This window comes from Heptranchias perlo, chromosome 1 (assembly GCF_035084215.1).
Source record: "Heptranchias perlo isolate sHepPer1 chromosome 1, sHepPer1.hap1, whole genome shotgun sequence".
In the NCBI taxonomy this organism is placed as follows: Eukaryota; Metazoa; Chordata; class Chondrichthyes; order Hexanchiformes; family Hexanchidae; genus Heptranchias; species Heptranchias perlo.
In genome coordinates this window covers 112,202,611-112,217,428 of record NC_090325.1, presented here as the reverse complement: position 1 = coordinate 112,217,428, position 14,818 = coordinate 112,202,611, and the positions used below count along the sequence as shown (strand labels likewise).

Sequence of the window (14,818 nt, the reverse complement as noted above, 5' to 3'; positions counted from 1 at the left end):
TAAAAAATATGTATTTAATTACAGTTCATCCCCATCATATTAAACTCTACCATTGTAACCTCCTGTTACAGCAAAATTTCCCTGGTGAAGAGTAAAACTCCACTAAAGACAGTAGTTCAAATGTCAATAGGATATGCCACTAAATTAAAACAATTAATTTGCTACTCTCTGAACTTGTAACAAGAGGTATGTTTGGATTTTAAGCATTACTTGGGTTAGTATTTAAGTATAACTTGTATCATTTTGAAGTGTCCATTCTGAATGACATATTATTAAGTACAATTGCTGTAGAGATAACACTACAGTTACAGTAGTTACTTACATTGCTGCTACTGTACTGCATGCTGGGTTGTATATTTGTCATTGACTGCTGTCTTGGGGCTGCTTGGGGTCTCTGACATGGGGGTAGATCACCCTTTGGACGAAGTGGGGGTGGCACAGTCGGCAAACACCGCTTATCTGTAAATAACAAAACCAAAATTCCAAACATTTTTACCTAACTTACTGCCTTTTGTAAAACAATGTGAAGCTTTATGTGACGGCAGGAAGTGGTGGCTGGTTAAATTGTGTCATACACGACTGCTGTTATTTTAATTTTTAATTTCAATGCACGTGTTATGCCTCGATTGTTCTATTAAGTTAAGACTAATTAAAAAATATATACAATAATGTGAGACATGGAATAAATGTGTCACAGTTATTTAGAGCCTGAAAAATATTATGGGGTGTGAAATTACTGGGGTGGGGGGAGAGGGGGTGGGCGGAAAGAACCAGTAATGCTGATTGGACCAGACTGTGGAACCTTTCTCTCTCTCACGCACATTCCACCGAGCAATATCCATATTTAGTCACTAGAGGGCAACAGTGTCCAATTTTCAGATAATGAATCACCATTATGAAAAATACTTCTGAAGAGCTGCTGAAAAATGATAGATTGTACCAAGCTCGGAAATAATGTAAGCTGGTATATTTTCACCTAACGTTCCATCTGTTTTGTTGCAGTTTTCTTCCCTTGTTTCCTGAAGGCTTTGATTCATAATTTCCTGGACACTGGCTGTTCTTCCCTACTTCATCCACAGGCCCATTTTTTATGAGCTCTTCTTTTGAATGATCCCAGATATGGATTTCAGGAGGCTGTTCTCCCTTGTTGGGCATCATTGCCAATTATATCCACACCTACAAACATACGAAAATGACGGACAGGAAAAGGTCCGCTGGTCCATCTAGCCTGTCCCATATAGTTGTAATGCCTTATGCTCACGACTGGGCACTCCCCACCTACCCGTAGCCATGTAATCTTGTGGGAGAGGCAAAAAAACCAGATTAAAAACCAGGCCAATTAGGGGAAAAATCCTTAAAATTCCTCTCCAACACCTGTAGGTGATCGAAACTAGTCCAGGAGAGCACATAGATATATGACTTCTCTCCAAATACATGCGCTTTTTGGCAGGGGTCATTCGGTGCAATCAGAAGCAAGAAGACTAGCTGATTTTTTCTCTTTCTAGTCTGGAGACAGTGAGGCTAATTGTGCGCTTCCTACCCGAGCTCAGGTCATCTCTCTCAGCTCAAATTAGGGCTCAGACCTGGGACACTTCTGCTTTATATGGCTTAGTATTGCACCGTGTAGTGCATTTATTTACTGAACCATTAGTAGCAGCACATCACAACACAATTGTCTTGTGCATAGGCTCAAATATCTCTCACTTGTGCATGCAATAGTGAGAGATATTTGACTTTTATGTTGGATGATAATAAATTTGGTCCATACGATTATCTTTTTTGTGTGTTGTAAGCACAAGCAGCTTTGTAATTAGGATAGTGAAAGAAGAACAAAATGCTTTAATAGTTTTGTACCTGCATAAACTGACTGCATATTCATTGGCTTAGCAGGATAAATTTTCACATGCCGTAAATCTTCTAGACTGGAAGTTACATATTCATAATTGTAGTCAGATTGCTCATGGTGGTCTGCAGTAGGCAGTTCATATTCAGATTCACTGTCAGTCCTCATCCTTCTATTAACGTCTGGCTGCAATGATATAATTTTAACACAAGTTTATCAGAAAAAAAAAGCAGTCTTTTATATACTGGTTTATAATATTTCTTGGTAACCTGCTACCTAACTAATATTACATGGTGACACAAGAACTGACAAGAATTTCTGTTTATCATATGATGCAATTTACCTTCAGTTACAAGGTCATATTTGTTTTTATTATTAACTGTGTTTGGTTATTACTTTTCCTAAGTTCTTATCTGGTGCAAACACAAGTTTGTGGCAGTAGAATCTAACTCTTCGTATATTGGAAAGAAAATCAGCAACTTTATAATCATACACTATTTCCGCCCACAAAAACAGCACTTCATATAAAAATTTCCCATACAATACTGAGCTTTTTTTTGAGACATATGGATAATTGTTTAAAAAACATATTTTACAGCCTGGAAATGACTGTAGCAATGTTATCACGTGGACATTTAATGTGCTCACATCAATTCCTCTTTCAGCTATTTTAATAGAGGCATTAACCCATTTATTTAAGCATCCGCATGATTACACCACTCACAGTCATTTCCAGACTCATACATTTTCTTCTTTCCTACAATAGAGGAAACTCCAAGTAAAGTAACTTTTAATTAAGATGCTTTGTTACAAAACTTAAATGGTTGGAGGCTGAATGAAATATGCATTAGCTTAAAAATTACTGTAGTGCACAAGTGCAGTTGTATGAGAGTTGTAGGTTATTTACCTAGGAAGATAGTCATTTCCTGTGTATCACAGTAGGGTGGTGTATTTTTAGATATTGCTTTATAAGCATCAACACGGAAACAATTACCACAGGAAGGATGTTTTATGACACAGTAGCAGGTTAATGAATACAATTCCTGTAGAAATATGGGCTAGATTTTCCTCCCATTGAGTATTATTGGGTGGTGAATCTAGCCCTTTTAAGAGTAATTTGTTCGAACTTGTATCATATTTGTAATGGGGAAGTGCAAATAGAACTAGATCTTCATCTCCTTCAAATAGGAATTCTCCTCCCTTAAGATAAGGGACACAACCACAAGTAATTCTTTCCACTGTTCACTCGTGAGGTGGCGAATTAATAAATATAGAAAAGCATTGGTGAAACAATCAAAGAAATCCCATCCTTTCCTCATTAGAATTTAGCAATGGTCGTTAGGGTTTTCCAGCATCTGCATCTGAAAGACCAAAATGAGTCTAGCTTTATATATTGGAGTCAAAGGAAATCTGTAAAAGCTGGAAACTTTAAATAGAACCAGAAAATGCTAGAAAGGAATAGCAGGTAGATCGGTATTTCTAAGAGGAAGGTTGAGGTAGAGGGTTACATCTGAAGCATTACTTTTTTTAAAGTCAAGTGGGATGTGAGATGCACAGAACCCAACACTGGTCCTCAAAAATCAACGGCCATTCTGGAGCATTCATGCCCTAACTTTGGCTGGAGTGCACCGGAATGGTCAGAATGTAGGCCAGCACCCAAATATGTCAGGTTCCAGCCATAGGTCTGGGCCTGCGCCTCTCCCATTGGCATAGAGGGGGAGGGGCCGGGAATGGTGATTCTCTAATTTGGGAGTTCCTGTGTTCTGAGTCTTCAGTAGGATCCAGTGTATGGTTGGCAGAGGCATGCTTGGTCAGACCAAGTGTACCTTCCTGCCAACTAATAGAATTACATAGAATTACATAGAAGGGTACAGCATAGTAACAGGCCACTCGGCCCAACTGGTCCATGCCAGTGCTTATGCTCCACACAAGCTTCCTCCCTCCCTGCTTCATCTAACCCTATCAACATATCCTTCTATTCCTTTCTCGTCATGTGTTTATCTAGTTTCCCCTTAAATTCATCTATGCTAGTCACCTCAATTACTCCTTGTGGTAGCGAGTTCCACATTCTAATCACTCTCTGGGTAGAGAAATTTCTCCTCAATTCCCTATTTGATTTATTAGTGACAATCTTATATTTACGGCCCCTAGTTCTGGTCTCCCCCGCAAGTGGAAACATCTTCTCTACTTCTACTCTATCAAACCCTTTCATAATCTTAAAGACCTCTATCAGGTCACCCCTCAGTCTTTTTTCTAGAGAAAAGAGCCCCAGACTGTTCAATCTTTCCTGATAGGTATAACCTCTCAATTCTGGTCTCACCCTAGTAAATCTTTTTTGCACCTTCTCCAGAGCCTCTATACCCTTTTTATAATATGGAGACCAGAACTGTTCACAGTACTCCAAGTGTGGTCTAACCAAGGTTTCATGCATGTTTAGTGGCCACCTGGGGCTCCAGGTCAGAATCATGGCCTGAACCTTGAAAGAAAGGCGGCAATTTTTTTTAAATGTTAAAAGCTGTCCGTTATAAAAGAAGGAAGGATTTCTTTAATTGTTGCACCAATGTATTTCTATATTTAGTCATTTGCCATGGTGGTGCTGAGGAGACAGCTATTTCTTATTTCCAGGGAGGTGGTATCTCGACAGTGCCTGAGGCTGGTTTGTTTTTGCTGGACTTTCCAGTATCTTTACAATGGCGGGCATCTTAGATCTGCCTCTAGTGATGTGGGCGCCTACCGATGACAGGCTAATTAGGGAACTCAGGGTCAGTGATGGAGGTTCCTGATTTGGGGGGTAGGCATGATCCCAGTGTAATTGCTGGGTTTGTTGGCCTGTGGATTTTCGGGGCCACTATGATAAGATTCTTCAAACTAAACTTATGACTTATCCACACAAACAGATTTTGCTTAATAATTTTTTACTCTCACTCCCTGTAGAAACACTGCACTTATTTAAGCATTAACCTAGACACAGGTTGGTTAGAACTACGGTCTAAGGACCCCCAAGTGTGTGTATGGCTGGAATATAACTGTGCAGTTAATGTTCCTTGTCCTTTAGGAAAAGAAACCTGTTGTCCTTACCCTTTCCCTGGCCTATATGTGACTCTAGTCCCACATTAAAATCGTTGATGCTTAATTGCCCTCTGAAGTGACCTAGCAAGCCGCACGGTTGTACAGGGCAATTAGGGATGGGCAATATCAATGGCCCACATCCCGATAACGAATGAAAAAACACAAGTTTACCAACACAAAACATTGTTAAGTTATACACTCCAGTTAAGAATACCCTACCCATTAGGGCACTGGTTACAACGTTATCTTGAGCCAAGTGGAAAGTGACCCAACCTCGTGACAGATCTGCTTCTCCAGGTTTCCCAGCAAAAAGAAATGCAACATTGCAGTGAGTTGGGCTCTCTTTAGATACAAAGAAAGAACTTCATATAGCACCTTTCACATCCACAGGACGTACCAAAGTGCAATGAATTACTTTTAAAATGTAGTCACTGTTGTTATGTATGCAAACATGGGAGCAAGGTCCCATAAACAGAAATAAGATAGATGACCAGTTGATCTGATTTTGACTGAGGGATGATTGTTGGCAAAATACCAGAAGAACTCCCTGCTCATCTTTAAACAATGCCACGGGATCTTTTACATCCATCTGAATTGGTAGACAGGGCCTCAGTTTAATGTCTTATGCAAAACATAACAGGGGTTATATTGGATAATCCCCGAAAATGGGCACTGGGATTACAGTGCGAGATTAACCCATGCCTGTTTGTTGCGATGCGGGCAGCACGTAACATTTGTGTTGCCTGATGATTTCAATGTGTGCTGCACGCAGCCAGCGCTGTTGATTGGCTGCTCGCACCAGCAGGGGGCCCCGATATCAGGAGTGGCTAGCACTACTTAAAGGCAGCCTGTACCTCTTAAAGGGGAGGTGCACTGTGGCTGCAGGAAATGCTGGAAGTCCATTGGGATGTAAATCCGTGATGGAATATAGTGAAGAATGGCTGCATCTACGAGAGAACGGCACCAAGGTTTCCGGATGATGCAGTAAAGGCCTTGGTGGAAGAGGTGGACAGAAGGAGGGGCATCCTGTATTCGCAGGGGGGCAGGAGGCCCTCCAGATATATGCTCACGAGGCAGTGGCGGAGGAGGTAAATGCCAGGAACATAGGTCCAAGAACATGGATGTAGTGCAGGAAGAAGTTCTATGATTTGACACAAGTGGTCAAAGTGAGTGAGTTCAACTGTCACATGGCATCTCCTACTAACTACACCACTAGCCGCATCCACTGCACCATGCACTACACCCCCCATCACCCACATACCAATAAATTCTTTAAGTCAGTACTCAACTCTTCAAATCAGATGCTTCATCTCAAGCTCACACATTACCACTCTTGCAAACCACACACCCATAACTCACAGTTCACACACACTGGCACCTATTCGACCATAACAGCCACATCACCCAAACATCTTGCAGGGCACTCACTGACACACTTCCCGCTTTCTTGCAGGTGAAGGTGGCGTATAAAAGGAGGCAGCAGGAAAGAACTGGAGGAGGACATGCGCGCCTACCTGTCCTCATTCCTACGGAGGAGACAGTGCTGTCCATCATTGGAAGGGCCATCGCTGAGGCCGTGGCCACTGGCGGTGCTGGAGGGATCGATGATGAGGGTCTCTGTATACCTAATCCTCCTTCTCGCCTCCCACTGCTTCCTCAGCTTACAATCTTTTCTGACTCAGGTGCTGCAGATGGTGTCAGCACGCACATTTTACTTTCTCCTCTCCCCTCACCACAACCCAAACCGTGTCCCTTTGTCATTTCCGATACCCAAGAACTGGAACCTGTCCAGTCAGAGGAGGCAGAGGAAGACGACCGTGATGATGAAGAGACACCGTCACTCGATCTTACACTCGCAGCCACCAACTCAGAGACTGACGCTGTGCATAGTTTAGAGGCTAGGATAGAGGAGGGATCTGCACGTGGTGAGACACCGGACACAAGTGCGCAGGAGCCAGGTGGGGAGAGGATACCGCACGTGCCTGCTCGCTGGAGGGCGAGGTCACACACTAGTTCTGAAGCAGAGGAGTCAGATGATGACTTCGATGGGTCAGGCTACAGAAGAAGGCTGATGGGTGTACACAACTAAATACTTGATGCATTGGAAAGCCAGAAAGCCTGTGCACAATGAGAAGGGGCATGGAGGAGTCCAGCTCCAACTTGGCACAGGGCTTTGTGCAGAGCTTGGAGCCCATCCTTTCCCACATGGATCAGGTGGTTACCTCCATCAGCACACCTGTGGAACCCACCATGAGGCAGCGTCTGATGACCGATGTCACAGTTTCCAATGCAGCACAAATATCTGCCATCCAAGCTCTGACTGCTGCCTTGAAAGCTCAGACTGCTGCCTTACAAGCTCAGACTGCTGCTATTGTGGCTCTGGGTACCACTGTTGAAAGTGGCTTCCAAGGCATCACAGCATTCCAGCAATCTGTTCTCCAGCAGATCATCAGGATTGCTGAGGTGCTGCCCCGGGAGAGTGGCACTGGCGCCATGGAAGATGAACCTGTTGTCCTCTTTCAGGATGGCAGCATTCCTGCTCCCACTCCTGCCACTCAGCCAGTGCCCTTTCTGTTGCCTGTCAGCCAGCCTGGCCAGACTGCTGCAGCCCAGGCCAAGATGGTGCAGTCTGAAGCTGGGCCCTCCCGGCCCAGAGCTGCTCGAGGTCGTCCTCCAAGGCCATTTGCAGTCTCCTCAATTGAAGACCAGGAGCCTTCCACCACCCATGCTCCAACCATGGGAAGCACCTCGTAGGAGCACTAGGAAAGGTAAAGGCACAAGAACAACAGGCACTAAGGGAATGCACAAGGGTGAACCATGTTGTTTGAATCATTTCATGTGTTAATTGATAAATTTGGATTTGAATTTGCATTTGGTGGTGGTTTTTATTTCTGCGATAAGCTGAGAGAGGAAACATAATGTGTAATCATAAGGAGGAAGATTTGAAGGTCATATGAGAGAAGAAAGGTAATGAGTGTGGGACTGTTGGTGAATGGGGAGGTATCATTGAGGTTACTGGTATCGCTCATTAATCATCTGATCACACAGAGCCCTGGCAGACAGGGCCTGTCTACGTTGTAGCCTTCCTGCCTCTTCCTCCACTTCCAGCTGCACTTCCTCCTCCGTCTCTTCCTCCTCCTCCGCCTCTTCCTCCTCTTCCTTTGCCTGTTGCTCAGGTTCTCACCTGATAGGCAGTGACAAGGGCCATTCCCTCATTATGGCCAGGTCGTGCAGCATTCTATGACAAATCTTGATACCTGCTCAGCTGAGTACTGCAGGGCTCCTCTAGAGTGGTCCAGGCAGCGGAAGCGTAGCTTGAGGACTCCTATGGTGTGCTCCGTGATGTTCTGTGTGACAGTATGGCTTTCGTTGTAGGCCTGCTGTGCACGTGAGTGTGGGTTCCTGAGCAGAGTCATGAGCCACTTCATGAGGGGATAACCCTTGTCACTCAGTAGTCAGCCTTTGATTTGCTGTACTGATTGAAATATAGGTGACACAGAGGACTGCCGCAGGATGAAGGAATCATGACTGCTGCCAGGATAGTGGGCATTGACCTGCATGGTGCGCTGCCTGTGGTCGCACACCAGCTGCACATTGAGGGAGTGGAATCCCTTTCTGTTCATGAATATGACAGAGTTCTGATGTGGAACACGCATGGCAATATGTGTGCAGTCAATGGCACCCTGTACCATGGGGAAGCCTGCAATGCGAGCAAACCCTCATGTTCACTCCTGCTGCTTGTCTCTGGAAAGAGGGAATGAGATGAATCTGTTTCTGAATGTGTACCGAGCCTCAATGACCTCCCTTATACAGCAGTGCACTGCAAACTACAAGATGTTGCTTATCTCCAGCAGCAGTCTGAAAGGAGCCAGAGGCATAAAAATTAAGCGTCACGTTACCTTGATAGCCATGGGCAATGCTGTCCTTGTCCTGCTCTGAGGCTGCAGTTGTGCCTGCAGCAGTTGATAAATCTCAGTCACAACCTCTTTAGTGAACTGCACCCGTCTGACGCACTGGTCGTCGCTGAAGTTGAGGTTAGAGAATTGGCCTCCTGCTGAGTGCCCTGCTCCTCCTCCTCCTCCTCCTCCTCCTCCCTCTTCTCGCAGCTTGTCCCGCTCTGCGTGGCCTCTCTTCATTCTCCCAGTCATGTTCAATTCCCAGAGGAAGTCCTAGCAGGCCACCCATGTCTGGAAGCAACTTTTTTCAGCACACTATTTTAAATGCCACTAACAGTACTGCAAGACCAGCCAGACCACTCTCTATAGAATATTGCAACTTCCTCCAAGTATAGGAAACTTCCAAAAACACGTACAATTGCACCAGCAGCCAGAATAACTAATCCAGCAACTAACCTGTAACTCCTGCATGATTCCTTTAAATAGCACTGGTTGGGGTTGGGGGGTCCTTCATGCCATTAAAGTCCTGTTCAGCTGTGTGAGGTTAAGACAGTGCGTTGGCTAGAGTGTGGAGTTCCAAAATGTTGCTTCAAATCAGCGTTGCACACTGATTCACGTCAATAATCTCCCTACTCTGAATGCTGCTGGTGGCCGTTAGGTGCGTGCTCGCAAACCCCTTTACCAAAATGGCGTCCTGCGCACTTCACGTTGGATGTGTGTGCGCGTATCTCAGACCTCATTTTCGGGGCTTAGGTATCTAACGGGTGCTAAACGGCCCAATTTCACCCCCAACACCTCTGACAATGCAGCACTCCCTCAGTACTGCACTGAAGTGTCAGCCAAGATTATGTGTTCAACTCCCAGAATGGATACAGTAGATATGGCTGGTTAAAAGACAGTTATGAGTATGTACAACAGTCAAATCTAATCTCATTTTAAACAATTTGATTTGTGGACAGTACAGAGAATTTGACACCTCAGCACTGTCAGCGGTGTCGTCTTTCAAATGAGGCATTAAACTGAGACCCTGTCTATTCTCTCAGGTGGACATAAAAGATCTCATGGCACTATTTCAAAGAAGAGCAGAGGAGTTCTCCCTGGTATCCTGGCCAATATTTATCCCTCAACCAATATCACTAAAAAACAGACTATCTGGTCATTATCGTATTGCTGTTTGTGGGAGCTTGCTATGCGCAAATTGGCTGCCACATTTTCTACATTACAACAGTGACTACACTTCAAAAGTACTTCATAGGCTGTAAGGTGCTTTGGGACACCCTGAGGTTGTGAAAGGCACTATATAAAGGCAAGTCTTTCTTTATATCAGAGTCACTATAGACTGTATAATGTTCTACCTTTGCATTTCATGGATGTCTTATGTGTACCTTTTGCCTTCAACTGAGCCTATGGTAAACATTAACTCAGCACTGTCTTTGTGAAAAAAATGTATGGCAAACATTTTTTGGTGAAGGAGAAAAGCCAGAAGTACTGTACATCATTCTTCCACAGTAACAGTGGCAATTGATGTCATGGGGCCTTTCAATGTGGTTTACGTCATTGTGTTGTGTTTATAAGCAAATATGATTTGCTAAACCATTTTTATGAAGATGGAGCCCTTTAAAAAAAAATCATGCCAGTTTGCTTACATTTAGTAATTTTTGGCTAGCAAGTCATCAATTCTAGAATGCAAACAAATTGTCCACTTGACACTATCCACCATCACACCATCTAAATCAGCATCTATATCCAAATCCAAAGTAAGAGGTTTAAAACCATGCAATAAAGCAGCTATTCTCTAGCACATCAGAGATTCAAATGCATGCTCAGTACACAACTCCAAATGAATATGGTTTGTACATATGCCCCTTAGTGTAAAAGAAATTGCTCTATAGGGTGATGATAATCAGCACAGTAAGAACAACCACACTTTAATTTTGCAACTATGCATTTGTTAGTTTCAGTGAAACTACTTCAATGGAACTGAGGAACTTGGTCACTGAATCAGACCTGAGAGCACATACTCTCTCTGTTGGACTACCAGGGTTCAGACTGACTGCCACCCAGCATCAGGCTATATATCCTCCCCACTAGAATACCAGAGAGTAGACAAACTCGTATCCATAAGGGTACATGCTCCCTTTTCACTACACCCAACATGAGGCCACATAATTCCCTCCTCATTTAATTAGGACTAAATAGGAATAAAGGGAAATATATCCATGAATTGAGCCAATTCAGATTTTCAAAATTAATCTGGAGATCCATGTATTGGATTCAGTGATCATTCTGACCAGTTAGCTTGCAGATAATGTTTTTTTGACCCATTCACCATTTCTCAAAATATTCCATTTATCATTTCAGTACTTTAGGCAGCTAAGACAAATGTCAGTAGTAAAATAGTATTGTGTACTATTAATGTGTAATTAAAAGTATTAAAACTGAGTGACAGTGTGCCCACAGTACAACATTACACAAAAGATATAAATGGTATACATCAATGCATTACATTGTACTTAAAGCACCTGCACATGTGGGAGAAAATTCAGGGCCCTAATGGGTATAGAAAATGTATTTAAAGAATATGTTAAAGATATTTCAAAAAGCTCAAGCTTCAATGAAGTCTTAAATAAAATGTTCTTCAAGATATGAAAAATAGAACAAAAAGTGCCGTACTTTCATAACTAATATATAATCAAGCCAGAGCTTTCTTACTGGATTTACTTAATCTGAGGAAGTTTCTTGGAAAACTGGACCCAAGCTGGAGACAGAAAGGGGACTGGATGCACAATCAGAGGAAGAGGAAGGAACAGAGGAGGATGAGAAAAGTAACTGTATAGTACCCAGGGAGTTTATTATTTAGAGGCCTATATATATAGCCACTCCTCCCCCAAAACACGGCCATCTGAGTTCCAAACTAATTACTGAAAAGAAAGGAAGCTAATCATTGATGTTGGGTTAAGGTTCTGTAACAAGATGAGGCATTGGAACTCAGGGACTGAATTCATTATAGAAAAATTGACAATGTTGTCAATTCATCCTGGATTTCAGCAGGTAAGCAATCCATTCAGACACCTAAGCGTACAAGAAAAGTATGTGCTCAGTTCCCACTGAGCCCTGCATGATTAACTGCTGAAAATTATGTCAGGCTTTTGGCTGAAAACTTAATTGGAAACACTTGGAGACACTGAGTCTTAGTAAATGTAACAATTCATAACAACTTTGTTGGATACATTTGTCTATAAAAAGTATTTTCTTTTTATCTCTTAGATTATTTGTTGATTCAGAAGATAAAGTTTGCAAAGCTTCACTCTCACTTCAAAGTCTCGCTTGATGGAAGCAAGGACTGGAGGCTCAGGCATGAAGGTTAGTGTGCCCGAGTCACAGCACTTTTGATTTTCAGGTGATCGAAATGAATTACAATTTGTTAGAAAATAGTCTGAAATGTGATCTTTTGTAGGTCAGTTATTCAACACAATTACAACGATGCAAAGTAGTTTTGGCTTTGCATCAATTCAAAAAATCCAATATAACTAGGGAATAAGATGGCCAGAATTGAATTCTGCCAAGTGGGGTGAGACTACCTGAAGCAAATAGTTTCATATTGCTTCAGTTTTGCACCAACTGCAGTATAGCTGCAACAGTTTTTTGGGGGATTTAAAGAAGTTGGCAGGTGGTCATGTAGACAACCTAGGAACTGTTTTAATCTTGTTAATATTAACAAAAAGCCTACTGTCCTATCAAAGATTTGACATCATAAATTATTTAACCAGCATTTGGATGCTATTGACTAGAACTCTGCATATGCATGCAAGTAAATGTGTGCAGATTTCTAATTTGGCTGGCGAGCGATGCACAGCCAACAGTATAACTTGTTACTGCTGGCTCCAAGCCACTCAAAACAGGTACTAGCTTCAAATTGGAAGAGGGCCACAAAAGATTGTGTTGTCGATATTTACATACATTTAGGACTAACCACTTATATCACTGGTAGACTAGGAGACAACTAATTCAAAAATTATTGCCTGATAACCTAGCAGTATAGTTATTGGTTTCAAAATACAAAATTAATGATACTTACAAATGTTTTCGATGCCCATCTATAGTTCTTAGTTGCTGTTGGCTCTAGAAAGTGAAAAGATGGTCACATAGCACAAACACTTTGCATTATTTGTTTAGAGGTTATTGTAATATTCAGTATTTAGTGAACATCCCTGTTATCAACTACAAAAAAAACTTACTATATCCTGATTATATGATTATTGCGACATTGTACTCCTTGGTAATGATATCATAGACTATTGTAATACCTCCCCTTGTGTTATGCACCCTCACTGAAAGTTATTAGCACATGTAGCTGAATTCTGTTAGTCCATGGCAGGAAATGTAATTTCTATTTACTTTATTCTAATTGAACAAAAACAGTATATCTATTGAAATGATTAACCTTTTTTTATGTCTGTATGAATGCACAAATATACAATTGTAGGTGCAGCTGCTGTGTAATGGCTTTTCCACCAATAAGAACCAGAGATCACTGTCCCTACAACCAATCACATCCCAGAAATTTGACCAATCAGATATCGGAGAGCACTGTCCCTTCAACCTGCTCTTTCAGTCAACCACATCCCAGGACCAGGGATCAACAGGAAGTACTTCTGGAGTGTCATTTCTGATTGGTTCAGTCACAAAAACAACCAGTCACATTCTCCAAAAAAGATTTCTGTGAAATACGATCACCTGATAACTTTCCATTCTCCTCTCTCACTAAACCCTAAATGGGTTTGCGGATGTTCTAGGCGACTGTGTGATACACCCAAAGAGAAATACTTTTATTGTGTCTCCATTTAAAAGTCTACTGAGCTTTCCAAAACAAACTACCTATTGTTATGCATTTACTTATGCTTATTTCTATTTAGAATGAACCTAACTGTTTAATTATAATTTAGAAGTTGACATTTCCTCCTGGTTATAACTCTTCTTCCCCATGATGATTACACAGTGTGAACCTGTTATATGAAATTAGGCATGGAAGGACAGGTAAAGTGTCTTGTGGATGGCCAAACTTGAATTATAATAAGAATTGCTCCACTGGTATTCACTAAGTTAGGAGCAAAATGGGATTTGCTAAAAATTGTTCATATTAGCAATCTGCTTAACTTAATTTGGTATGTAGCTGAATTCTAATGTATTATTTAAATACTTATTATTGGAACCATTGGTCATATTCATTTTTTTGCCATTCCAAATGTGATGGGTTGTGACATAATCCATACACTGGTGTACATGTTTCTTTTATCCATACCACTATAAAGCTGTCTTATATAAAATGCTTGTTGGTTCATGACATGACTGATTAGGAAATGAGGTAGTGCTACAATACTTGGTAAAGAAATAAACAATAATAAAATTAAAATATAAAATTAATGATAGAAATATTTGAAATATTAAAAATGTATGTTATTTCTAAAGCCAGAGGAAAAGGTATAAAATGAAAGCAAAAAGAGTAATAATGCACTCTGTGGATTCTGATCTCATAAAACTACTCATCTCACAATCTGACCCTACCTGTAGGTAAAGCAGTGGAAGTTCAAAAAAAGGAAATCTTACTTTCATCTTTAAAGAAACATAAACTTATCTTTATATGGCCTTAAATTATTTAGCAATAACTATTTAGATCAATTATTTGTGATCACCTTGAAGCTTTTAATAACTCTTGAAGAGCTAGTATCTTCACACTCAAAATAGCAATTGAAACAGAATCCACCGCATCGTTGCAAATACTATTCAAAACTGCTGCGTATAGTGATTACAGTTTGTTCCTTTTGATAATTCTGAAAACAATATCCATTGTGGAAAGACATTATAATGTCAATTGTTTAGAGGGAGAGACTTAACGTGTCACGACCAGATGGTAGCACGAGGCAGTGCTGATCACCATTTCTAATGCTGACAAACAGAAGTATTCATTTGTGGCAGTGTGGCACACTGCACTTAGTCTCTGCAGTCTCCT

General features: G+C 41.6%; 1 protein-coding gene across 9 annotated transcripts in view; it reads right to left on the bottom strand.

The window, feature by feature from the left end:
• LOC137324931 (cytokine-dependent hematopoietic cell linker) overlaps positions 1 to 14,818 on the bottom strand; it is a 134,161-nt gene that overhangs the window by 29,767 nt on the left and 89,576 nt on the right. For 7 of the 9 annotated variants that reach the window (XM_067989630.1, XM_067989623.1, XM_067989637.1 and 4 more), the window contains 3 exons: positions 12,887 to 12,930; positions 1,855 to 2,029; positions 323 to 459 (listed from right to left, as the gene is read on the bottom strand). In XM_067989630.1, coding sequence (XP_067845731.1) covers positions 323 to 459; positions 1,855 to 2,029; positions 12,887 to 12,930 — 356 coding nt within the window. The remainder of the gene's footprint in view (positions 1 to 322; positions 460 to 1,854; positions 2,030 to 12,886; positions 12,931 to 14,818) is intronic. The other 2 variants (XM_067989682.1, XM_067989674.1) reach the window with 1 other exon arrangement.